The 23,303-nt window shown below is 52.5% G+C and overlaps 1 protein-coding gene across 2 annotated transcripts; it reads left to right on the top strand.

Annotated features, from left to right (window-relative positions):
* On the top strand, positions 1-22,504 carry GRIPAP1 (GRIP1 associated protein 1). 2 transcript variants are annotated; one of them, XM_064574024.1, is made up of 27 exons: positions 1-88; positions 2,180-2,246; positions 2,383-2,444; positions 3,459-3,485; positions 4,312-4,419; positions 8,090-8,240; positions 9,088-9,272; positions 9,468-9,515; positions 10,196-10,227; positions 10,341-10,388; positions 10,519-10,618; positions 12,117-12,194; positions 12,401-12,493; positions 13,500-13,634; positions 14,314-14,409; positions 14,674-14,886; positions 15,019-15,132; positions 15,891-15,968; positions 16,072-16,167; positions 16,286-16,342; positions 16,433-16,532; positions 18,270-18,400; positions 19,975-20,097; positions 20,207-20,300; positions 21,037-21,191; positions 21,837-21,963; positions 22,047-22,181. In XM_064574024.1, exons 1-26 carry the CDS (start codon positions 47-49, stop codon positions 21,936-21,938), a joined length of 2,535 nt encoding a protein of 844 aa, XP_064430094.1. In that variant the 5' UTR covers positions 1-46; the 3' UTR covers positions 21,939-21,963; positions 22,047-22,181. The 2 variants fall into 2 exon arrangements, with proteins under 2 accessions (XP_064430094.1, XP_045733593.1); XM_045877637.3 differs by lacking the exon at positions 21,837-21,963 and having other exon boundaries at positions 22,047-22,504.
* The last annotated feature ends 799 nt before the right edge of the window (positions 22,505-23,303 follow it).

The following is a 23,303-nucleotide window of genomic DNA, read 5'->3' as shown; positions in this document are numbered from 1 at the left end:
AGCTGCGTCTGCGCAGAAGGCTGTTTGGGGGGTGGGGGGGAGGAACATGGCGCAAGCTCTGTCTGAGGAGGAGTTTCAGCGGATGCAGGTGCTGCTCGCTGGGAAAAGACCACCGCGTTAGGCAATGGGGGGCGGGGTAGAGAGAGGTCGTGCCACCGGCTCTGAGAAGGGGTTGGTTGGGGTGGACCTTGAGTCTAAGGGGTTGGCCTGGGGAAGGGAAACTGAGGCTCTGTGGGATGAGACTCTTGGATTCTGAGATACTGTTGGGATCAGAGGGGTTGGAGTCTGTTAGCTCTGTGGGCGGAGGAGAGAGTCCTAGAGTGGGCGATACCTTACTCAGATCTGGAGGGGACGAGACCTTTGGGCCCGTGCGGAGGACACCATGGGTCGGTGATGAAAGCATTGGGCTTTGAGAGAAGGAGATCCTGAGAGGGCGAAACCATTTTGTCTGGAGAGGAAGGAAGAAGGCGTTAGGCCATTTGCGTCATGGTGGAGGGAGCCCTTGAGAGGGCAGTACCATTACCCGGTGGAAGGTGGAAATGTTTGTGGGAGATACCACTATGCCAGGGAATTGGGGAAAGACCCCACATGTTGTCATTGTTCCTGGGAGGTGGAGATCCTGTGTGAGTGCTGGTAGTGTATCCTAAGAGGGAGCGGTACCTTTGGATCTAGATTAGGGGTGATCCATTAGGCGTGGGGTGAAGAGGACCCCGAGTGGATAATACCATGAATTCCTGTTGGAGAGAGGACCAGAAGAGGTTAAAGAGTGATACCTTGGACCACACGGAGGGGAAATCACTGGACTTTGGGGAAGTACCCCAATTGGGTACCCAGACCACTCGATTCTTTTGGGGATGCCTCTGAGTTGGGATGAAAGGCCAGAGTAGGCCCTTGTTGAGAGAGTTCCTTACTGGGGAAGACCATTGGATTTTGTGTTTGGGGAGACTCTGAAAGGGGTGAAGCCCTGAGTAGGATCCTGTGGGAGAAGAGGAGGAACTCCGAGTGAGGATAGGTGATCCATTGATCCTTGAATGAGAGAAACCAGTTGTAACTGTGCGAGGGATGCTTAGGGTGAAAGGGTGAGATCACTGGACCGTGAAAGGGGAAGTTACAACCTGTAACTTGTGAGGGGAGATTCTAAGTGAGTAGGAGTAATCCAGTTGGCCCACCCAAGGTTTTGCAGAGGAGAGACCCTGAAGGATGTAGGGCCATCCCATTGGATCATGACTGGGGAGTTCTTGAGGGACGTGGGGGACCCTTGAGTGAGGAAGATTGATTTCACGGGGCCATGAGTGAGGGAAAAACCATTTGGCTCTGATGGATAGGGCTTCTATAGGTGCCAAGGGTGTACAAATTGGATCAAGACAGGGGGAGACAGATCATTGGATCTGGTAGACTAATAGGGGCAGGAAAGATTCTGTAGGGGCCAAGCCCTTTGACCTTAAGTAGACCACCAGGGGGTGAAGGCTGGTGCCATGGGAGGAGGGAAAGATCCTTATGGGGTAAGGGACAGTAGGTCTGGGAAGAACTGGCCTCAGTGCCCTACAGGGCTGTTAGGAAGGGGTATGCTGTTTGGAGTGGCCCATACTTCACTTTCTCTTAATTCTTGAAAGGGGTTAATTCTCTCGAGCTTTGGGGGTGAGGATCCCAGGCAGTCCCCAGCTTAGTGTAAGTTGGACAGGAAAATACCAGGCCCTCTTCCCTTGAAAAGAGGGAGGAATACAGGCCCCTGCCCCCTATACTCAGGGTCCTCCAAGTCTGGAGGCAATACTCTACTATGACAGAAAGATAGAACAGTGTTTAGTGTCTGATGAGGTGAGCCAGGATGAGGAGGGAGAACTTTATCCTGTGGGTGTGGGGAGCCATGGAACATGCATGAGCAAGAACTTGACTGCATCAGTGCTCTGTCTATGGCCCGAGTGCAGAGGGATGGAAGAGGGGGAGGGATGGAAGGGGAGAGATGGAAGAGTGAGGCTGACTGTGGTTATAAGTAGAGCTGGAGAAGGTGGGACAGGGGCTGAGGGGCTGGAGGCTCGTTTAGGACCTAGCGTGCATAGGTCTTAAGGAGTGGCTACAGGGAGGGTAGCAGGGTCTGTGGGGCTCAGGGGATTGGTTCCCTCATGGTGAAAATAAGGGCACATTCCTAACCAAGTCATTTCCCTTCTCTGCTTCCCCCAAGGCTCAGCTCCTGGAACTCCGGACAAATAACTACCAGCTTTCAGATGAATTACGCAAGAATGGCGTTGGTGAGCCAAGAGGGTCTCATTAGATGGGGGTGGCTTTGGGGGACAGAGGCCAAGGGAAAAAACCTCAGAGGCCTGGCAGGAAGACCTTTCAGCTTCCTGCCACTGAGGCTGAGACAACCTGCTTTCCCCACACCAGAGCTCACCAGTCTTCGACAGAAGGTCGCCTACCTGGATAAGGAGTTCAGCAAAGCTCAGAAGGTACCTTCCTCCACCCACTCACCCACCCATGCTTCCCTGTAACCATCTGACTCATTCATCTATCCAGGGAGCACCTACAGAGAACCAGGCCTAATGTTACATGCTGTCATCAGTCATTCAAAAAACTCTCATGGAAGTCTCTTTAGTTTGCTAATTTTATCTAATCCTGCTTAGTTATTGATTAATTTTAATTTACTCTTTTTTTTAATTTTAATTTTAATTTACTCTTAATGCATTTTCAATTTCAATTACTCAGTCTCATTCACTAACTTCTAACTAAATAGTCACATCCATAGGTGAATCTGCCTTGAGTCTGCCTTTTGTCCTCCACTCAAACTCCTGCCTGTGCTCCCACTTCCCATCCCTGTCCTGGTCCTGTTGGTAACATGAGACTAGACCTACCTCTCAGATCATCTGAAGATGAAATAGTGTATAACCTCTTATGGCCCCTCAAGGCATTCAAGGCCCTCTTTTGTCTCCTTCTTCACTGCTCTGTCCCTACGCATAGCTCAATGTTATGCACTCCATAAATATTTGTTAGATGAAGGCATACAGAATGCAGAAAACCTGGCAGTCAGGAAGGTGGGTTTCTCTTCGGTAGGGTGCTGACTGCAGAATGTGGCAATGCCCTCAGCTGCTCAGCAAGGGAGCAGCAATTTTCACGGTGCGTGGGAGGGATCCACATAGACGTGTTTGGACCGATGTAGCAATGCAGTCACAGTTTCTGAGCCTGGAAACCCAGCCCATGAAGGGTTAAATACTAAGACTCATGAACAGTCTCAAAAGCTAAGAGGAAAGCATGTAAGCAGGATGCCCTTCACTCACTCACTTATTCACTCCATCATTTCCGTGGACTACAAATTTCACGCAAGTTCTGTGGTTGAAGATGCTCCCATCCCCCAACCCGTCATCATTGTCCCCCCTTGACACTTGCCACAATGTCTCCATACCCTAGTGAGGGAGTCCATCTCCATTCACCTTATCTCTTTTCCCACCCCCCCCCCTCACCTTTAGGCACTGAGCAAGAGCAAGAAAGCTCAGGTAAGGGGACCCATGGTGGGTGAATGTGTCTGGGAAACCAAGGGTCGATATTTCTGTATGCTGGGATCTCCTGGTACTGGCCTTTCTTTCTCTGTGTGTGCACTTGCATCTGTGACTACCTCACTGTCATGTGTTTGTAAGTCTGTCTTTATTTTCCCGTGTTTGTCTCACTCCGGGCCTCTCCATCGTTCCTTTTCCCTTTCTGGCTGGGCTTCTCTCTGAATCTCTCTCTGCCTGTCTTCCTGTTCCTCTCTGACTGTTGCTTCTCTCCCCAACCTTCCCTTTTTCTCTCCCTCACCTGTTCCTATCTGCCATCATTTCTCTTTTCTTCTTTCCCTTTCTTTCTCTCTCTGACTCCTTGTTTCTTTCTCTCCCACCCTTTCCTTTGTTGCTTCCTGACTCATTTCTTTCCCTGACCCCCTCTCTCTTCCCTCTGTTCTGTTCTCGCTCCCATTGATCTCTCTTTTCCTATCTCTCTTTCTTCCTGCTTTTTCTTTTTTCTTTCTCCCTCTCCATCCCTTTCTCCTTCCCTATCTATCTCCCTTTCCCCATCTCTCTGTACCTCCTCTCTCACCTATTTCTATCTACCACTCTCTTTCGTCCCACTCTCTCCCCTCATGTCCCTCTCTCCCCATTTCCATCTTCCCTTCTCTCTACCCTTCCATGTCTGTCTCTCTCCTTCCCTGTATCTCCTGATTCACCCATCTCATTCTCTGTACCCTACGATCCCCTCCCCCCCGTCATTTTCTCCATCTCTGTTTCTTTGCCCTATCTCTCTGTCCTTTTCTACCCTTGTTCGAGACCTGGCCCATGTCTGCCACTGCAGGAAGTTGAGGGGCTGCTGAGTGAAAATGAGATGCTGCAGGCAAAGCTGCACAGCCAGGAGGAGGACTTTCGTTTGCAGAACAGCACGCTTATGGCCGAGTTCAGCAAGGTACTGGTGCCTGGGACAGCCGAGCGGGATCAGAGGGGTAGGGGCCCCCTGGGCTGAAGCTGGAAGGCTGCTGAAGGTGGTTGGACAGAGGCTGGCCCTGGATAACTGTCCATGGTGCTGAAACAGATCCTGGATTTGTGCTGGGGGGCAGTGATTTGACAAATGGGGCCACTCGCTGTGCTGGGATTAGAAGGCTGCAAGCCCTGAGGACAGCTGGTTCCAGACCAAAGCACTCCTTTTCTGTAAGCTTCAAGTCCCTTTCTATATATTTGGTAGCTGATGCTAGGGAGCTCCTGGTTATTGGAGGGTCTTAGGTAAAGTTCTTATGCTTAGCATGAAATAGAAAAATGTTCTAGCTGCTTCCCTTTTCTCTTCCTTCCCCTTCATCTGACCTGACCCTGGAGTTCTAGTTCTTCTAGATAATCATCCCAGATTGGATAATTCTGTCTTCTCACTGATTTTAGTGTCCTGGCTGTTCCTAAACCTACTAGGGAGTTAGAGATATTATCTTTTCTTTCCTTATCTATCTTCTCTCTCCATGGTCAAGAAGTCTCTAAGGGGGATGCCTAGGTGGCTCAGTTGGTTAAGCATCTGCCTTCAGCTCAGGTCATGATCCCAGGGTCCTGGGATCGAGTCCCACATGTGGCTCCTAGCTCAGCAGGGAGCCTGCTTCTCCCTCTGACTGCCACTCCCCCCTGCTTGTGCTCTCTTTCTCTCTCTCTGACAAATAAATAAATAATCTTAAAAAAAAAAGAAGTCTCTAAGGTTTTAGTGTGTTTTAAGGAAAAAATTCTCATGGCAACAAAAACGGTATTTCCAGGACTCCATGTGAGAACTTGAGACCTTAAAAAACAAAATATGAAAACAACCTTTAAACAGGTACAATGTCAGGAGAGGTGATTTGACAACTAATAGTTAAGAGCTATAAGGCCTAGATTAAACTCTTGGCTCTACTTTTTACTAAGTGTAACCTTGAGCAAGTCACTTGACCTGCCTGCTTCTTGGTTCCCAGATGTTTAAATTGGAAATGATAATGACGGTACCTGCCTTGCCGGGATTTTTGTGAGGATTGAATGGGTTAATGTCTGTAAACGCCTTGTACATAGTATTGGTTATGTAGGTGTTAGCTACTTTTTAAAAAATTATTTATTTATTTATTTGAGAGAGAGAGAGATTGAGAGAACGAGTGGGAGGAGGGGCAGAGGGAGAAGCAGGCTCCCCACAGAGCAAAGAGCCCAATGCAAGACTTGATCCCAGGACCCCAGGATCATGACCTGAGCCAAAGGCAGACACTTAACCGACTGAGCCACCCACGTGCCCTAGGTGTTAGCCACTAATGGTATCCTTTTATTATTACTGATTCATTTTCCCGCTAAAATGTTTTTTGACTATTTAAAAGTCTTAGATCCATCCTGTGGCCCTGCTCTGCTTCAGCCCTTACTACCTCTTATCTGCTCTATTCCCATAGCCTTCTTGCTGGTGTCTCCACGTCTAGTTTCTCCTACCAGCCCATGCCCTAGAGTTTGTCCTGACCTGCAGGCCTTCTCACATCACTCCTTTAAGCAACAACTCCGAGTGGGTCCTTGACCCTGACTGTGCAGAGCTCCTGGTGCTCACATAACAGCTGACCTCACTGCCTCATTTCTCACTGCTTCCTGCCTCCAGCCTCAGTGGTATCGTGGTTCTTTTAGGATGAGGCAAGGGCAAGCATTCCTCCATCTGCCCAACTTGTGTTTCTCAGCACCTGCCCTGGGCCAGGCACTGGACCAGGTATAGAACCTCCTCCCCACTCCCCCTCTTCCTCTTGGGAACTGGTAATGCTCATGGAGAGACCTGGGCTCAAGGCCTGCCTCCACCACTTACTTGCCAAGATATTTCAGCTCCATTTTTCCTTCGACAAATAGTAATTGAGCACCCCCGGCATGCTCTGCATTCTGGAGATAGTTGTAAGCAGCACAACCTGGACCCCACTCTTGGGTAGCCTACATTCTGGTTGTAGGATGGGGAGAAAGATAATGTATTAAAAAATGATAATGGGACACCTGGCTGGTTCAGTTGGAAGAGCATGTGATTCTTGATCTCAGGGTTGTGAGTTCGAGCCCCACACTGGGTATACAGATGACTTAAAAATGAAATCTGAAATAAAATAAAAACTAAAAATAGTAATAGTACAGATAACTGACAGTGATGTAGTGCTTACCGCGTGCCAGGTCCTGTTCGGTGTGCTTTACGTTATCCACTCATTTATTCTTAAAACAGGCCAACAAGATATTATTAAGATCCTTACCAAGCAGATGAGGAAAACCGAGCCCCAGAGAGATGAAGTCATTTGTCTCAAGGTCACATGGCTAATAAACAGCAGAGTAGAAGTTCACATCCAAGTAGGCTAGTTTCAGAATCTGTGCTTGTGACCCTACATTACAAAACAAAGTGTAATTGTCAATCACAGTTTAGAATCCAAACATTTGCAGAGCTTTATCTGTAAGACAAAGGGGAATGGATGTTGTCTAGATGATTTTTTACAGTTTTCTTTATCTTCTACATTTTAAAATTTAGCATGTATTGCTTTTAAATAAAAAATCCTGTTAAAATATACTATTAAATTAAAAAAAAAGAAATTAAGAACATAGTAGGTCAATTTAATTGCAGTTAGTACTAGGTAAGAAAGAAATGAACAGAGCACTGTGCCAAGAGAGTTTTGGAATTTCTGTGTTGGGGGATACCACTTCAAGGGTGCCATTTGAGCAGAGCGCTGAAGGATGCGAAGGAGCCAGTCGTGTGAAGAACTGGATGAAAGGAATAGTGTTCTGGGTAGAAAATAACCCAGGCAAGAGAATAAAAATTCTCTGTGAGCCTCGGTATTCTCATCTGAAAATGGGGACAAAGGACCTTTTTTGAAGAAAAAGATTTTATTTATTTATTTGACAGAGAGATAGAGAGAGAGCACAAGTAGGCAGAGCGGCAGGCAGAGGGAGAGGGAGAAGCAGGCTCCCCGCTGAGCAGAGTCCGATTTCAGGCTCGATCCCAGGACCCTTAGATCATGACCTGAGCCGAAGGCAGGCGCTTAACCAACTGAGCCACCCAGGTGCCCTGGGGACAAAGGATCTTGTCAGGACCCACTGTGAGAACTCTTACAGCCAGGAGTTGAGCAAGGGGCTGGCCTAGTTTTATTTGCATTGTACATTTCTCCAAGGCTGAGGGCTGACGATGAGGGGCTGTGGGTAGTGCTGGCTTTGGAAATGCCCCGAAAGCTTTCTGTGGTGCCTAGGCTCCCAGACACAGACCTCGCCCTCACAGAAGAGGTCTGGCAGTGGGGCTAATTTGTGATGCTGACATCCTGGACCAGCAACTTCCAGTAGGAGCCTGCCTGAGGTCTTTGATTACGACTGTGAGGTTGCGATTGGGCAAGCAGAAAATTGCCCTCAGTGGCCTCCGTCCTCTGTGACTCGGCCTCTTAACAGATGGGTGAATTCGAAGTCATTTGACATTTGTGCCTCAGTGTCCTTATCTGTGAAGTGGGGATAATGAGTGACGACGGCACCCTACATAATGCGGGAGCATTATGGGAATTACATCAACTGTAAAGTGCATCAGCCAAGCGCTGTGTATATTGCAGCCAACATTGTTCTGATTCTCTGCCTGTCTGCTCTCTCACTCCTCCCCTGTTCAGCTCTGCAGCCAGATGGAGCAGCTGGAGCGAGAGAACCAGCAACTGAAGGATGGGGCTGCCAGGGCAGGCCCTGCCCAAGCTGGGAGTCTTGTGGATGGCGAGCTGCTGAGACTGCAGGCGGAGAACACGGCCTTGCAGAAAAACGTGGCAGGTGCAAGCAGGCCCTCCTTGGGGATGTGGGGATCTTGGGGATTGAGTAGGGTGTTTTCCCCCCTGGGGGAAGGGGAAAGGCTTCAGAATGAGGCTCAGCCCTGCCATGAACCAGTGTATAACTTTGGACAAGCCATTTCACCTCTGAGTCAAAGCTTCCTCATCTACAAGGTGCTCGTGGGGATGTCCACCACGTGGAAGATTGCAGTAGAGCTCAGATAAGAGGTGGTATCTTTCTGAGTTGATTTCAGTGCCTGGTACCTAGCAAATGTTACCGATTAGCAGATTGAACATCGGAAAGGAGCTCTTTGCTAAATGGAGAGAGGGAATGAAGAAGCTTTGGGAAGACTCTGAGTCCAGATTGTCAGTGGGGTCTGGGAGGAAGGCTCAAAGAAGGCTTGGTAGAGTGTGGGAAGGTCCCAACATGGGGATGTTTGGAGAGCAGCTGGGGCTTGTGGTGTGGTGGGTGCTAGTTTGGTGACCAGAGGGAGGCTTTGTAGATTTGGTTGAGGATTAGGAGGTTATAGGATTCAGCTGTAAGGGGGGGTTAGAGGATGGTGGGCAGCACCTTGGAGGGCTATGGGCGGGGCCTGGGGATAGAAGGTGGAGCTTGGGGAAACTAGCTTGGGCTGGTTTGATTATAGACAGGATTTCAGTGGATGGGAGAGCTTAAAAGATTTGTGAGGAGTGTGGATGCAGCTGAGCCTTTGTTTTGTAGGCTTTTGGTCACTTGGGACAGGGTCTCTTCTACCTGAAGGCTCCAAGGCCAACTCTTCCATCTACTTGAGGCATGGCAGGGGTCTTCAGAGACCACCTCATCCATCACATAGTTTTGTTCTACCCACCAGCCCTGCAGGAGCGCTATGGGAAAGAGGCCGGGAGATCCCAAGCTGCCAATGAGGGCCAGGGGGACCCCCAGGGGGGGCCAGCCCCCACTGTCCCAGCCCCCATGCCACTGGCGGAAGTAGAGTTGAAATGGGAAATGGAGAAGGAAGAAAAGAGATTGCTCTGGGAGCAACTGCAAGGCTTGGAGGTGAATCTGGGTCTGTTGGGGTTGTGGTGTCAGGAGGCAGGCAGATGCCCTAGCTCTGCCTATAGTCCCACGGAGATGTCTGTGACATCACCAACTCGTGGGCTGACAGACTGGGGAGGCAGGAGGGCAGGGGAAGGCACAGGCCTTACCTCCCCCTTTGCTGGTATTAACCCCCTCCCTCATCCTTCCCTGCAGAGCTCAAAGCAGGCTGAAACATCCAGGCTGCAGGAGGAGCTTGCTAAGGTAGGGCTGCTGAGCTTTCCCGGGACTTTGCCCCACTCCACTTCCCACCTGCTGTGCTTCTCCTGGCAGGGGAGAAGGACCAGAGTACCCCCCTCAAAGCCTGAGTTTCCTCATCTGTGAAATGGACAGACTCACATTTACGGCCCATAGTTGCTTTCAGTATGGAATAGGCTAATGTGGTTCCTCTGTCTTGTGGATGGCAAGCCCCATCCCTCCCTTCTGTGTCCTCCCAGCTCTCCTTGTTCAGCCAGCCAGCCAGCCAGCCAAGCATTTATAGACTGCTGGCTCTTCTCTTAGGTACTGGCAACCCAGTGATGAGGCAGAGTCATGATCCTGCTTTCCAGGCCTCCTGCCCTAGCCATTCTATGATGTGGCTGTCAGTCCACACGTTGGGGATGTAAATACCGGCCTTTGGAGCCTAAGGGAGCTGGGTGGAGATCATGTTGTTGCTACTGACCACCTTGGCAACCAAATTACTTAACCCTCCTGAGACTCCGTTTCCCTATTTATAAAACCAGTAGTCCTTGCCTCTCAGGACTGTTTCGAGGATTCCACGAGATAACATAAGTAACTTCCAGCTTCTGAAAAGGACTCAGTGAGAAGTGTCTATAAATACTAAATTTATTTTTGTCTTTACTAATATGTTATTACTTGTCTGCACCCCCGTCCCCCACCACCAGCTCTCTGAGAAACTGAAAAAGAAACAAGAAAGGTAAATTTCTGTTCTTCCCGAGGCGGGGGGAGGGGTTTGGAGGGACCAGCGGCGGGGGCGGGGGGAACCGACTTGTGGAACTGACCCATTTATGTCTATCTTTCTGTGCCCAGTTTCTGTCGTCTGCAGACAGAAAAGGAGACACTGTTCAACGACAGCCGGTAACTAGCAGGGGTGGGCGTATGGGCAGACAATGGGGACAGTGCCCAGCAGAATTGCCTGAAGACCACAGGGGCAGAGCTGGGGGATAGGGTCTCAGGCCATGGTCAGCACTCCCCCCATCACCCCCAGGAATAAGATTGAGGAGTTACAACAGAGGAAAGAAGCGGATCTCAAAGCCCAGTTGGCTCGTACTCAGAAGCTGCAACAGGAACTCGAGGCTGCCAATCAGGTGAGTGGCTGGATTCTGGGATTGCTGGGGTAGAGGCCAGGGCTCAGAGTCCAGGGAACCCTGAGGTCTGCGGAGACTAGTTGGGGAAGCCAATAGTTCCTGTGTTGGAAATATAGGGACTGGCTGGGTCCCGGACCCCCCAGGAACTATGAAAATGGGAACTAGGGAGCCCCGAGAGCCTTAGGAGTTGGCCTATGAGTCTGCATGAATCAAAGATCTCAGCGGGGCTGAGGACTTGGGGGCTATGTGCCAAAGTTCAGATGAATCTGAAACTGTGGGGGATTGGAGACAGGAATCTGGAGAAATCTATGGTCACTGGGGACTGGGACGAGGAGCTGGAATGAGCCTGAACTCCCTGGAGGTTGGGGGACTTTGAGACCTGTGGGAGCTGGATAGGTACAAGACTTTCAAGGGCGGACAGGTGGGCCTGGAGGCTGACTCTGTTTGAGGCCCTCAGGGTATGGGGGCTGGTTTGGAGGGCTGAAACAACTAATAAGTTGGATCACTTGGGCTGAATGGTCCTGAGACCTCTGGAGGCTGTGAATAAAAAAAAAAAAATTGGTGAGTCTAAGACATCCAGAGACTGAAGCAAAAGTCTAGATGGGTCTCAGGCTCCCGAGGGTTAGGGGCTAGGGGACTTTTAAGCTTCTAGGCTTCCCCCTAGAGCAGGTGAATCTGAGATCCCTTGGATTAAGGGATATAGTGGTTTGTGGGTCTAAGGTCCCTAAGAGCTGGGGACAGAAGTCTGGGTAAGGCTGGGTCTTCAGTTACCTGGGTCTGAAGATCCCCAGAAACTGGGGACAGAAGTAGCAGGTGGGGAGGGGGGCGGTATGGTCAATCAGACCTCACCAGGAGCTGGAAACTAGGAGACTGTATGAGTTTGAGACTGCTAGGTTTTGGGGCTATGAGTTTGGGCAGACCCTGAGACTCTTGGGAGCTAGAGACACAGGGATGGAGTGTGTCTGAAACCCATGGGTGTTGGGGTCAGGAGTCTGGGTGAAGCTGTAGTCCCTGGGGGCTAAGTGTGTCTGAGAATCCTGGGGCCTCCGAGCTAGAATCGGTGAGTGTGAGCCCTCTTATGGATGGGGGTGGGTGAGTTTGAAATCCCCAAAAGCCTAGGTGTTTTTCTAAGATTCTTAGACCCGGGATATGGGATCCGAGGCCAAAATCAAGAGTTGGATGCTTAACCCACTGAGCCACCCAGGCGCCCCTCTCGGCTTCCCTTTCCGATGGCTTCCACTCTTCTCTCTGGCCACCCACCCCTGCTTCTCTTGCATTTTCTAGTTTCTCTCCAGTAAAGTACAAGAAGTGTATGTACTAATCTTAAATTCTAATGACTTAGAATTTGGGTGAGCCTGAGTCTGATGGCTGGGTAGTCTGGGACCCTCAAGTGCTGGGGACATGCTGTCAGGTGGTCAGAGAGGGGGGTCTGTACGGTTATGTGTACCTCAGGGGAGGCTGAGGTCTGGAATGGGCTCCCCTGACCTGATCCCTACAGAGCTTGGCGGAACTGAGAGATCAGCGGCAGGGGGAGCGCCTGGAGCATGCAGCAGCTCTGCGAGCCCTACAGGATCAGGTACGTGGTACTGGGCAGCTTCTGGGAGGTGGAGGGTGACGTGGTGGGGGGCAGCCTCGGCAGGTATTACACAGGCAGGGAAGGCCCCAGGAGTCCTGTTTCCCCCTGGTCGTGGTGCGAGTGCACATGTGTTTTCTTTCTTGGCTGTGGGTGGGTCCTGTCCCCTGTTCTGGACCCACTCTCACCTGGTGTGGGGGTGGGGCCAGGTGTCCATCCAGAGTGCAGATGCACAGGAACAAGTGGAAGGACTTTTGGCTGAGAACAATGCCTTGAGGACCAGCCTGGCTGCCCTGGAGCAGGTACAAGATACCTGGGAGCCCTCACTGATCCCTCTCCGGTTTCCCGTCTCCTCCTGCTTCTGATCCACATTAGGGCACGGCCTTCTGGACCTCATGCCGTTCTCCTGCCTCTGTTTCTATTTGATCCTCTGCTTGCTTGCTTTCTTTTTTTCTTTCTTTCTTTCGAGAGAGAGCAGCAGTGGGGGAGCAGGGTGGAGGGCAGAGGGAAAGAGAGACAGAGACAGAGAATCTTAAGCAGGGTCCACACCCCGCCCCGGAGCCTGACTCAGGGCTCGAACTCACGACCCGGGGATCGTCGAGCCTGAGTCAGGGCTCGAATTCATGACCCTGAGATCATGACCTGAGCCAAAATCAAGAGTCGAATGCTTAACCCACTGAGCCACCCAGGTGCCCCTCTCGGCTTCCCTTTCCGATGGCTTCCACTCCTCTTCTCTCCGGCCACCCACCCCTGCTTCTCTTGCATTTTCTAGTTTCTCTCCAGTAAAGTACAAGAAGTGTACTAATCTTAAGTGTACATTCAGTAAATCCTATCTGTCTGGCAGTCTGTCTGTCTGTCTCCATGTGGCTACCACCCAGATCAAGATGTAGAGCATTTTCAGCACCCCCAGAAAGCCCCTTTTACCCCTTCCCAATCAATACTTCCCCAGAAATAACCACTCCTCTGACCTCTAGCGACACTAACTAGTTTTACTTGTTCTTTAACTTCATGTAGAGGAATCAGACACCCATTTTCGTGCCTGGCTTCTTTCCGGTGAGGCTCATCCATATGTAGCATTGGTCTGTTCTTTCTTCTCTGTTTACTATTCCACTGTATGACTCGACTACTTTATCCATTCCCCCGTTGATCTCTTTTTCTCATTCCTTTTCCCTTTGAAATTCTTTCTCTTTCCTCCTGGCTCTCTTCCCACCTCCCTCCTGTCTGCCTGGAACTGGGAGGCTCAAACCCTGTGGCTAGCCTCTGGGGGGCCCTTTTCACTCCGCTTCCCATCACCCCCATTCATCCCAGATCCAAACAGCAAAGACCCAAGAACTCAATACGCTCCGTGACGAGAATGCCGGGCTGACAGCTGATTTGCAGCAGCGGCAGACTGAGTATGAGGACCTCATGGGACAGAAAGATGACCTCAACTCCCAACTGCAGGTGACGTCTCTGGCTCTGACCTGGCTTCTCCCAGTTCCCTCGTGCGGGCTCAGGGGAGCCCTCCTCGAGGTGCGGTGGAGTCGGGGGAGACTGTGGGATCGGGAGGATCTGGGTTCCAGTCTGGTCTCCTAACTTACTAGCACCTAGGCTAGTTCTCTCTCATGGAACAGTCCAGGTGGGCTGTCTAGGGATGGCTGCGCCACGACCAGTGACCCAGGTTCCTTCTACATTGCCACTTTCAATGCAAGACTTCTATCTTGGTAGCCGAGATGCTTCCCAGGCCCCCCCTTCATCATGTTTGTTTTCTATCTGGAAAGAGGGAAGGAAGAGGGATGGGCCCAGCATGCCCCTTTCCTTTATGAGTATAACCTACCTCATGCTCACCCCTTCTGCATATGGAAATTAGTCACGTGGCCACACCTCACTGCAAGGGAGGCAAGGAAAAGTCAACTCGACCGCCGTGTGTCCAAGTACGAAATCTATTGCTAGGGACAGAGGGGGGAATGCACGGAACACTGGGGAGCCGCTAGCAACGTCTGCCATGTTTCTCATCTAGGAACGGAGAGAATAATGCCAACTTTACTGGGGTTAAGGGAGACCCATCCACCAGAGGGGTCCTGGGCGACGATCCCCTCCTGAAGGCTCTTTATCAAACGCCTCTCCTTTGTCCCCTCATTAGGAGTCATTACGTGCCAATAGTCGGCTCCTGGAACAACTTCAAGAAATCGGGCAGGAGAAAGAGCAATTGACCCAGGAACTACAGGAGGCTCGGAAGGTGGGCAGCTCTGCAAGGTGGATAGTGTGGATGGGGAGGGATCGGCCCTGGTCCGTGGGGAGGGCGCAGGTGATGTAGGCCAACACATGGGACCAGCAGCAGGGTGGAAAGTGACCAGTGCCATGAGGCTAGGTGAGTGACTTAGCTAGTTCTGTGGGTATGGGGAGGAGGCAGAATTGGGCTCATTCCCTGAGCCTGGGGAGAGGGTGGGAGGCCCTGTCTAACGTTGAGGGAGGAGGCTGACTGGCATCCTCCTGCCCCCAGAGTGCCGAAAAGCGGAAGGCCATGCTGGATGAGCTGGCGATGGAGACGCTGCAGGAGAAGTCCCAGCACAAGGAAGAGCTGGGAGCCGTCCGACTAAGGCATGAGAAGGAGGTGCTGGGGGTGCGTGCGCGCTATGAGCGTGAGCTCCGAGAGCTGCACGAAGACAAGAAGCGGCAGGAGGAGGAGCTCCGTGGGCAGATCCGCGAGGAGAAGGTGGCTGGGTGGATGGCAATGTCCTTCTCTCAAACTAGGGGGAGCACAGCATCGCTGATGGGTTCGGGGATGGTGCGGGTGAGGGGCCCACTCGTCCACCTGCCTCGCCCTGACGGTCTCCCCTCTTCCCAGGCCCGGACACGAGAGCTGGAGAATCTCCAGCAGACGGTGGAAGAACTTCAAGCTCAGGTACATTCTATGGATGGAGCCAAGGGCTGGTTTGAGCGGCGCTTGAAGGAGGCTGAGGTGAGTTGGTGCCTGATGAAGCACAGACGGCTGGTGGGGGGATACCCATGCCACGCCAGGGGACCGGGAGTGGTCAGGCCCTGGAACTTTCTGCAACACTCTGGACTAGGGTAGCCCCGCCGTCCCGCCAGCTCCACGGCAGCCCTCCAGAGGGGTTCGGGGCTGGGCATCAGTGAGGCAGAATGCCACATGAGCAGATTTGAAAAGGCATCCCTTCCTTCTGGAACCGCTTCCATCAGGAAATCATTATAATATCCTGATTTTATTCGGACAAGGACTTTCACTGCCATTGTGGGGGAGAACTCATCATAATACCTAAGAGGAAGTGTCACGCAGTAGTGAAGAGCGCAGGTGCCGGAGGCAGCCGTTTGTGTGGGTTCGAGTCCTGGCTGGGCCGCTTGCTCACTGTGGGCACCTCACCTGGCCTGCGGCCTGTGTTCTTCATCAGTAAAAACAAAAGGAATAATCATAGTACCCGCCAGGTGGGTGGTATGGGAAGATTATGTAAACCGAGTCAGTGCACGTAAAATCCCTGCGACGTTCTTGGCATGCAGTGAGTGCTGTGTTTCGTGAAATCAAGTCAGATGCACGCGTCGCTCCGTGGCGCAGACAGCGCAGCCCTAGATGTGCCGCCTCCGTGTCCCGCCTAAGGGCACGCGGTGTCCCCTGCAGGAGCGGCCCCTGCTGCCATGACTGCCCTGCCGGGGGGGGCGGGGGGCGGGGGGCGGGCATGGCCGGACCCGACGCTTGTCCCGTAGGAATCTCTGCAGCAGCAGCAGCAAGAGCAAGAGGAAACCCTCCAGCAGTGCCGCGAGCGGCACACCGTCGAGCTGAAGGTGCCCGCCGCCCGCCGCCATTCCTCTGTCCCGGGAGGGCCGGGCCCTGGAGGGAGGACGGAGGTTCCCCAGGCAGAGGCCTGAGCTGCCCCCTGGTTTGCAGAGCAAGGAGGAGGAGCTACAGGGTGTGCGGGATCAGCTCCAGCAGGCCCAGGAGGAGCGGGACTGCCACCTGAAGACCATCAGCAACCTGAAACAGGTCCCTTGTCCCCCACCCCCACCCCTGCACCGTCCCGGACATACCCCGGGCCCCAGCGCAGAGTCCTGGGCGGGGACGGAAGGCACCGCCCGCCAGCCATGCTTTCTCTGCCGCGCAGGAGGTGAAGGACACGGTGGACGGGCAGCGGATCCTGGAGAAGAAGGGCAGTGCTGCGGTATGATGCGGGGCTGGCCAAGCACAGCCCGCCCCCCCGCCCGGGGGACCACTGGGCCTCAGCCCGCCTCTTTCCCCCCGTCCCCCACAGCTCAAGGACCTCAAGCGGCAGCTGCACCTGGAGCGCAAAAGGGCCGATAAGCTGCAGGAGCGGCTGCAAGACATCCTTACCAACAGCAAGAGCCGCTCTGGTGAGGGACCGGGAGGGCAGGGGGTGCCGGGGTGCACGGGCGGCTGGGCTTGGGCCCGAGGGCCAGAGCTACTTTCTGCACCTTTATCCACCGGCTCTCCTGTGCTCTCTGTCCGTCTGCAGCTTGGTCGGTCGGTCGGTCGGTCGGTCTCCTCTGTTTTTCCTGCTCTCTGCATTACCTCTTTCTGCGTCTCCTCTTGGTCTCTCTGTGACGCCTTGTGCTGTTCTCTCTCTGTCTCTGTCTTTCTCTCTCCCTGCTTTCTTTCTCTCTCCTTTTCTCCTGCTGCCTTTTTCTTCTCTGTCTCTTTAACTCTCTCTCTCTCTCTTCTCTGTCTCTGGATCCCCACAACCCTCTCATACACATCCCCACACCTCACCTGGTGTCTAAATCTCCTGTATCCATTCTCTCATTCTGTAAATGTGGACTGAGCCCCCATGCTCACATCCAGGGTCCTTCATAGGAAACTCCCCAAAACTCTGTCCTCCAGGGGCCCCAGGTTGAGCTAGGGAGACAGACTTACATTCAGACAGCGGCACTGCAGCATTCTCCCTTTGCAGCTAAAATCCATGTTCTTTCTGCCACTTTGGGCAGAAGATGCAACAAAAAACCTTGAGTTTCTTTGGACCTTTTTTTTTTAGAAGGAAATGGCCTATAAATATGTTTAAATAAGTAGATATGATGCAGCGGTGAGGGCACTGTGCATCTCCCATATCACAGGCTCAGAGACTACTTGCTCCCTTGTCCCCCTGCGGCCATCGGCTCTTGCTGGAGATCCTTGGGGTGGGATGTCAGCCCCCCCGATACCCAGAAGCAGCTGCAGGAGCAGAGGCCCAAGCTCATTGGGCCTGCTTTAAGTGACATGGCAAAAATGGATCTATCTCTCACCCAATCTATGTCTCCCTGAGGCATTCTGTCTATCCTGAAGTAACCTCTCTTTATTTTTTTAAAGATTTTATTTATTTATTTGAGAGAGAGAGTATGAGAGAGTGAGATAGAGAACGTAGGCAGTGGGGAGGGGTAGAGGGAGAAGCAGACTCCCCGCTGAGCAGGGAGCCCGATGTGGGGCTCGATCCCAGGACCCTGGGATCATGACCTGAGCCGAAGGCAGACACTTAACGACTGAGCCGCCCAGGTGCCCGTAACCTCTCTTTATCAGAGAGGTTTGGTTTCTGTTTTGCTACAGATTAAGGTACGAATCAACAAGCAGATTCCAATGGTGGTGCCATACATTGTCCTTGTCCGTTAGATGAAATGAGGATTTAGGGTCACGGTTACATGTCTCTCTCCATCTTTTTTCCCTCTTCTCGTCTCTGCTGACTCGTGTCCTTATGCCCGGTCTCTGTTGGCCTCCCCCGTCTGCTGTGGCTCGCTGCCTGTCGGGTTTTCTCTCTGCATGTAGGCGTTGCCCCATGCTCTCCCCAGCTGTCAGTCCTCTTTGTGCGTACCCCAAGTCCAAGCGCAGACGTCCCTTAATGCCCGTAGGTGTCCACACTGCCCACTCTCTCCCAGCCTCCTCACCTTTGTTTCTCTTCTGGCGTGTGTGTTTGCCCGGAGAAGCAGCTCCTTTTTCTGTTTCTGCCTGTCCCTGTCGTGCTGTCTGCCTCCACCTTCCCCACGCCCAAGTGTCACTTCGCCTCTTTCCATCTCTGTCCAGTCTATTTCTGCCTCTTCCTGCCAGTCGCTGCCCTGGGACCCTGGGGGATTGGGGCTCAGGTTTCTCTTCCCTCTCTGCCCAAGGCCTTGAGGAGCTGGTTCTCTCAGAGATGAACTCACCAAGCCGGACCCAGACTGGGGACAGCAGTAGCGTCTCCTCTTTCAGCTACCGGGAGATCTTGCGGGAGAAGGAAAGCTCGACTGTTCCAGCCAGGGTAAGGGGCAAGGAGGAGCCGACAGTCCAGCTTCTCCTACCCCAGTTCTGGGGCCCACCTTTTGCCCTCCCCTGCAGCCATCTACCTCTCTGGGCCCAGCACACACATTTTCTTACCAACTTTTCTCTAAGCTCGCCAACTGGGACTCAGATTGCCAAATGGGGGATGGGCAAATTATTCTCCCTGACCCTCTGTTCCCTCATCTGTGAGCTAATTCCACCTTTCCCGGTGTCATAAAATATGTAACTCATAGCAGGTGCACCACCCAGGTAGGAGGTCCTTTTTTCCAACTTGTAATTATCACTCGTTACTGTCGTCTGTTGTGTCAGCTTCCTGGCTGGCCACTTTTATTTGGAAATCATTTGTGATTATTCCATAAGTAGTATGTGTGCCGTGTAGAAAAATTTAAAAAACACACACAAGCGAAGATTTTTTTTTTTTAAATCCAAAGAAACCACATCTTCACCATCCAGAGATCACCACTATAAACCCTGGGTTCACACCTTTCTAGATCTTGCTCTTTAAAAAAAAAAAAAGATTTTATTTATTTATTTTAGAGAAAGAGAGAGAGAGATCAAACAAGTGGGGGGAGGGGCAGAGGGAGAGAGAGAATCTCAAGGAGACTCCATGCTGAGTTCCAAGCCCGACGTGAGGCTCCATCTCACGACCCTGAAATCATGACCTGAGCTGAAACCAAGAATTGGATGCTTAACCAACTGTGCCACCCAGGTGCCCCTCTCTTTCTTAAACCTAAATGAGATTGTAAGTAACCTGTTTTTGTTCAGCTGATCTTTTTTTTTTTTTTAAGATTTTATTTATTTGACAGAGAGACAGTGAGAGAGGGAACACAAGCAGGGGGAGTGGGAGAGGGAGAAGCAGGCTTCCCGCAGAGCAGGGAGCCCGATGTAGGGCTCGATCCCAGGACCCCGGGACCATGACCTGAGCCGAAGGCAGACGCTTAACGACTGAACCACCCAGGCGCCCCTGTTCAGCTGATCTTTATCCTCCCGATTTCATAAATTTTCATCTTCTCTAGTACTCTGATCTTAATCAGATTTCCCTGGTTGGCCCCAAAATGTCCTCGAAAACCAGCATTCAGTTTCAGAGCACATGTCGCATCTGGTTGCTTTATGCCCTTTAAGTCTCTTGAGTCTAGTGTGGTCCTTTTTCTTTTTTTCTTTTTTTTTTTTTTTTCCATGACACCAACCCATAGAAGAAACCAGCCAGTTGACCTGAAGAAAACGTCCCACCTTTTGGGTTCTCCTGCTGGCTTCCTAGTGGTATCATTTAGCTTGTTGCTCTGTCCTCTAGTTTTCGTGTCGACTGGAAACAAGATCTCATTTGCTAGAGGCTCTCCCTTCATCCTCTCAATGAGGAAATGATGTGGCGGTTCCTGTGTCCCTCTTTAGGCAAAGGGAGATCCAGAGTCCCTGTGGGTGCTGAGACTTGGTCTATGGCCCCTGTCACAGAGCCCACCCCCACCCAGCCCTGGCTCCCTTTCAGCCCCTGATCCTAACTGGGGGCGGGCGACAGCACTGACCCTGGGCTGGCCTCTCCCCTCTTCTTCCCCGCAGTCCTTATCCAGCAGCCCTCAGGCCCAGCCCCCTCGGCCAGCAGAGTTGTCAGATGAGGAAGTGGCTGAGCTCTTTCAGCGCCTGGCAGAGACGCAGCAAGAGAAATGGATGCTGGAGGAGAAGGTGCTGTCTGCCTGCTTGTCCTCACTTGGCACACCCTTGGAGGGGAGGCTGGAGTGTGGAGGGGGGATGTGTGGCTGGGCCCCTTGTTACGTGTGAACATGCCCTGCAGGTGAAGCACCTGGAGGTGAGCAGCGCCTCCATGGCGGAGGACCTTTGCCGGAAGAGCGCCATCATCGAGACCTACGTCATGGATAGCCGGATCGGTCAGTGCCTCCTCCCCAGCCTCACCCCCCCATCCGGCCGCTGACCTGCCTCCTCCTCCCCCACTGTCTCCTCTCCTCTTGCGACTCAGCAAAGGTACTGACAAGACCACAGCTGTTGGAGGGGAGAGCAGGCCCGGCCCGTCCATCCCCTGTGTGTCTGTCTCTTACCTCGGCTCTTCCCTTCTGTCTGGGTCTCTGTCCTCACTCCACTCTCCTCTCTCTGGTGTGGCTCTCTGTCCCCTTTCTCTCCCCATCTCTTCTTTCTGCTGCACCCCATCATCTCGTCTCACTGCTCCTACTGCTTGTCTGTACCGTGTCTCCTCCGGAAGTTCTTGTCCTCTGAAGAAGGGGGTCCTTATCTCTTCCTCTCCCACTTTCTCTCCTCTTTTTCCTCTGCCCCCATCTTTGTTTCTTTTGCTCCTTTCTTTCATGCTTTCTCCTACCCCTGTTTTTCCTTTATGAGTCAGAATAACACGGACTGATGCATGCTGAGAGCTGGGTGCTCTGTGTTTTGCATGCGGTCGGAGACCTTTTTCCAGCCCCACGAGTTGGCTATTACCCCCATTTCTAGTAAGTGACGGCTGGGTTTCACATGGCAGAGCCTTGGCCTTGACATCACATGGCTTTTGCCCCCTGCTTTTTGCCCCCACTCTCTGCTTCCCTCTTCTCTGCCCCGTCTCTGTTGTCTGTCCTCCGGCCCTGCCGAAGGGCAGGTCCTCAGCCTGGGCCCTTGCAGATGTGTCCGTGGCAGCCGGCCACACGGACCGCAGTGGACTGGGCAGTGTCCTGAGAGACCTCGTGAAGCCAGGTGACGAGAATCTTCGGGAGATGAACAAGAAGCTCCAGAACATGCTGGAGGAGCAACTCACCAAGAATATGCACTTGCACAAGGCGAGTGTGGCCTACCAGCCTACCCATCTGTCCGTCTCGCCGCCTGCCTCCCGTGCCACACAGCCCCCGGGTCATCTGCCAGCATCCAGAACCCCCCACCCATTCACTGACCACGCCTCCAGCCCCACCTCCCCATCCTCCAGTCAACTGACGTGCTCTCCCTCGTACATTTCACTCTTCGCTCTGTCCTTGCACCCACCCGCTCATCTGTTCGCGCACATTTCACCCAGCTCGCCCATCAACCTGCCCTACTTGCCCATCTAATCATCTGCCCCGTGTCTTTCCACCCATTTCCTGACATACCTCTCTCTCTCTCACACCACCTCATCAGTCACCCCTTGTCTTAACTTTTACCCACCTGCCCAGTGACCTGCCTGCCTAGCTGTTGTCCTCCATCCGTCCTCTGAACCATTCCTTTGCTCACCTGTTTACCTACCATGGATCACCCCATACATCTGCTTGCCCATCCTGACCCCCCCAAATATTTCCCCCATTTCTGGGGGAGTCAGAAAGGTTACAGACCCAGCCCCTGCCTCTGAGAAGTGAGCTCACCATTTAGTAGAAAAGCTGGTGGCAAGGGGAGGGTTGTATCCTCTGGCCGCACCACATGCAGCGGGTGATCTGCTCCCATATCCGTATCCTTAGGTCCCCCTCCCCTGGGAGGCTCCCGCCCCCCCATCTTTTCCAAGCCCAACCCACTGCTGGGGTTCTGTGAGCCTCTCCAAATACCTTCCTGTGCCAGGCTAGACATAGCTGGGCATTGATTAATGAGGTGAGAAGGATGACACCCCGGGTTTGGTGAGGGAGCGTCCCCTGCTCTTTTCCCTGGCCCCTGATGGCTCGTTTGTTTCTTAGGACATCGAAGTTCTCTCCCAGGAAATTGTGCGGCTCAGCAAGGAGTGCGTGGGGTCCCCTGACCCAGACCTAGAACCGGGAGAAGCCAGCTAAAGACCTGAAGGCTGCACCTACTCCCTCCCCTCCCCCCCCCCCAGGACACCATCCCCTTGGGCTGTGGTGGGAAAATGGGGCCAAAATCAAATAGGTTGGGAGACTGGACATTAAAGGGGTTACAGGCCTGTTGGCTGGTGTTAGTGACCCTGTTTGAGGGCAGAAGCCCTCAGGGAGTGGGGATCCTGAGGGGAGGGGCAGGGATTTCTCGTCTTTCTCTGCCCTGGCTCCCAGAGGCCTTTGCCTTCATCTCTGCATGAGCTCTCCCTCCCCAGAGACCAACTCTTTTTTATTTTATTTTATTTTTTAATTTATGTCTGGAAGCCTGGCTACTCTGCATTTGGGATTGGGGATGTTTGGGTGGGGCGTGGTCCATGTTCAGTGTTCTAGCAATGTGTGTGTGTGTGTGTGTGTGTGTGTGTGTGTGTGTGTGTAAAGGCTGCAGCCAAAATACCATCTGGCCAGATGGGCCCACCCACTGACTGTCTACTCTCATTCTTTCCAACCCGGAGGGGTGTGATGGGGATGGGGAGGTCACACCATTGGAACCGGGAGGGAGGTCTGTGGCTGCAATTTCACTCTCCTTCCCCCAACCTCCCCCAGCTGTCTGCAGTTACCGTGGGTCCGCCCCTCCAACCGAGTGGCACAGAAATACCTACAGATATGTATGTGGGTGGATGTGTGTGGGGTATGGGTGTGGATAAGAGTGGGCAGGTGAGAGGATAGATAAGTGGTTAGATGGACTGATGGATAAATAAGTGGAAGGTTGCACAGATCAATGATGGGGGAGGTTAAGAAATACACAGGCAGATGGTTGGATAGGCAATTGGATGAATAAATGGATAGATGGATAGGTCGGAGATGTAAGTAGACGGATGGCCAGGGGAATGGATGGATGGATGGATGGATGAGGAAGAGTGAAGAGTAGGTAAGTAAGTGATGGGCACGGCTATGGATGGACAGATAATGGGTGCTGGGGGTACATAAGGATAGGGTAGCAAATAGGTGGATGGGGTGAACATACAAATGGATGAGCGAGTGGGTGCATGGAGGGATAGGTAGAGCACTGGGTTGTGGGTGGGAGAATGGATTGATAGGTGCGTGGTGGGTGGATGGAGGGATGGAGAAACAAGACAAATCGGGAGTGTGATGAGTGAGCAAACT

This window comes from Mirounga angustirostris, unplaced genomic scaffold (genome assembly GCF_029215605.1).
Source record: "Mirounga angustirostris isolate CCGP_5_RB_7025 unplaced genomic scaffold, mMirAng1.0.hap1 SCAF_11, whole genome shotgun sequence".
NCBI classification, from domain to species: Eukaryota; Metazoa; Chordata; class Mammalia; order Carnivora; family Phocidae; genus Mirounga; species Mirounga angustirostris.
This window is presented reverse-complemented; position numbering and strand designations above follow the sequence as displayed.

Coding starts and splice junctions, on each gene's coding strand:
- GRIPAP1 (XM_064574024.1), top strand. CDS start 47: ATGGCGCAAGCTCTGTCTGAGGAGGAGTTTCAGCGGATGCAG. Junction 15,969..16,071: donor GGCACACCGTCGAGCTGAAG/GTGCCCGCCGCC, acceptor CCTGGTTTGCAG/AGCAAGGAGGAGGAGCTACA. Junction 16,168..16,285: donor CCATCAGCAACCTGAAACAG/GTCCCTTGTCCC, acceptor TCTGCCGCGCAG/GAGGTGAAGGACACGGTGGA.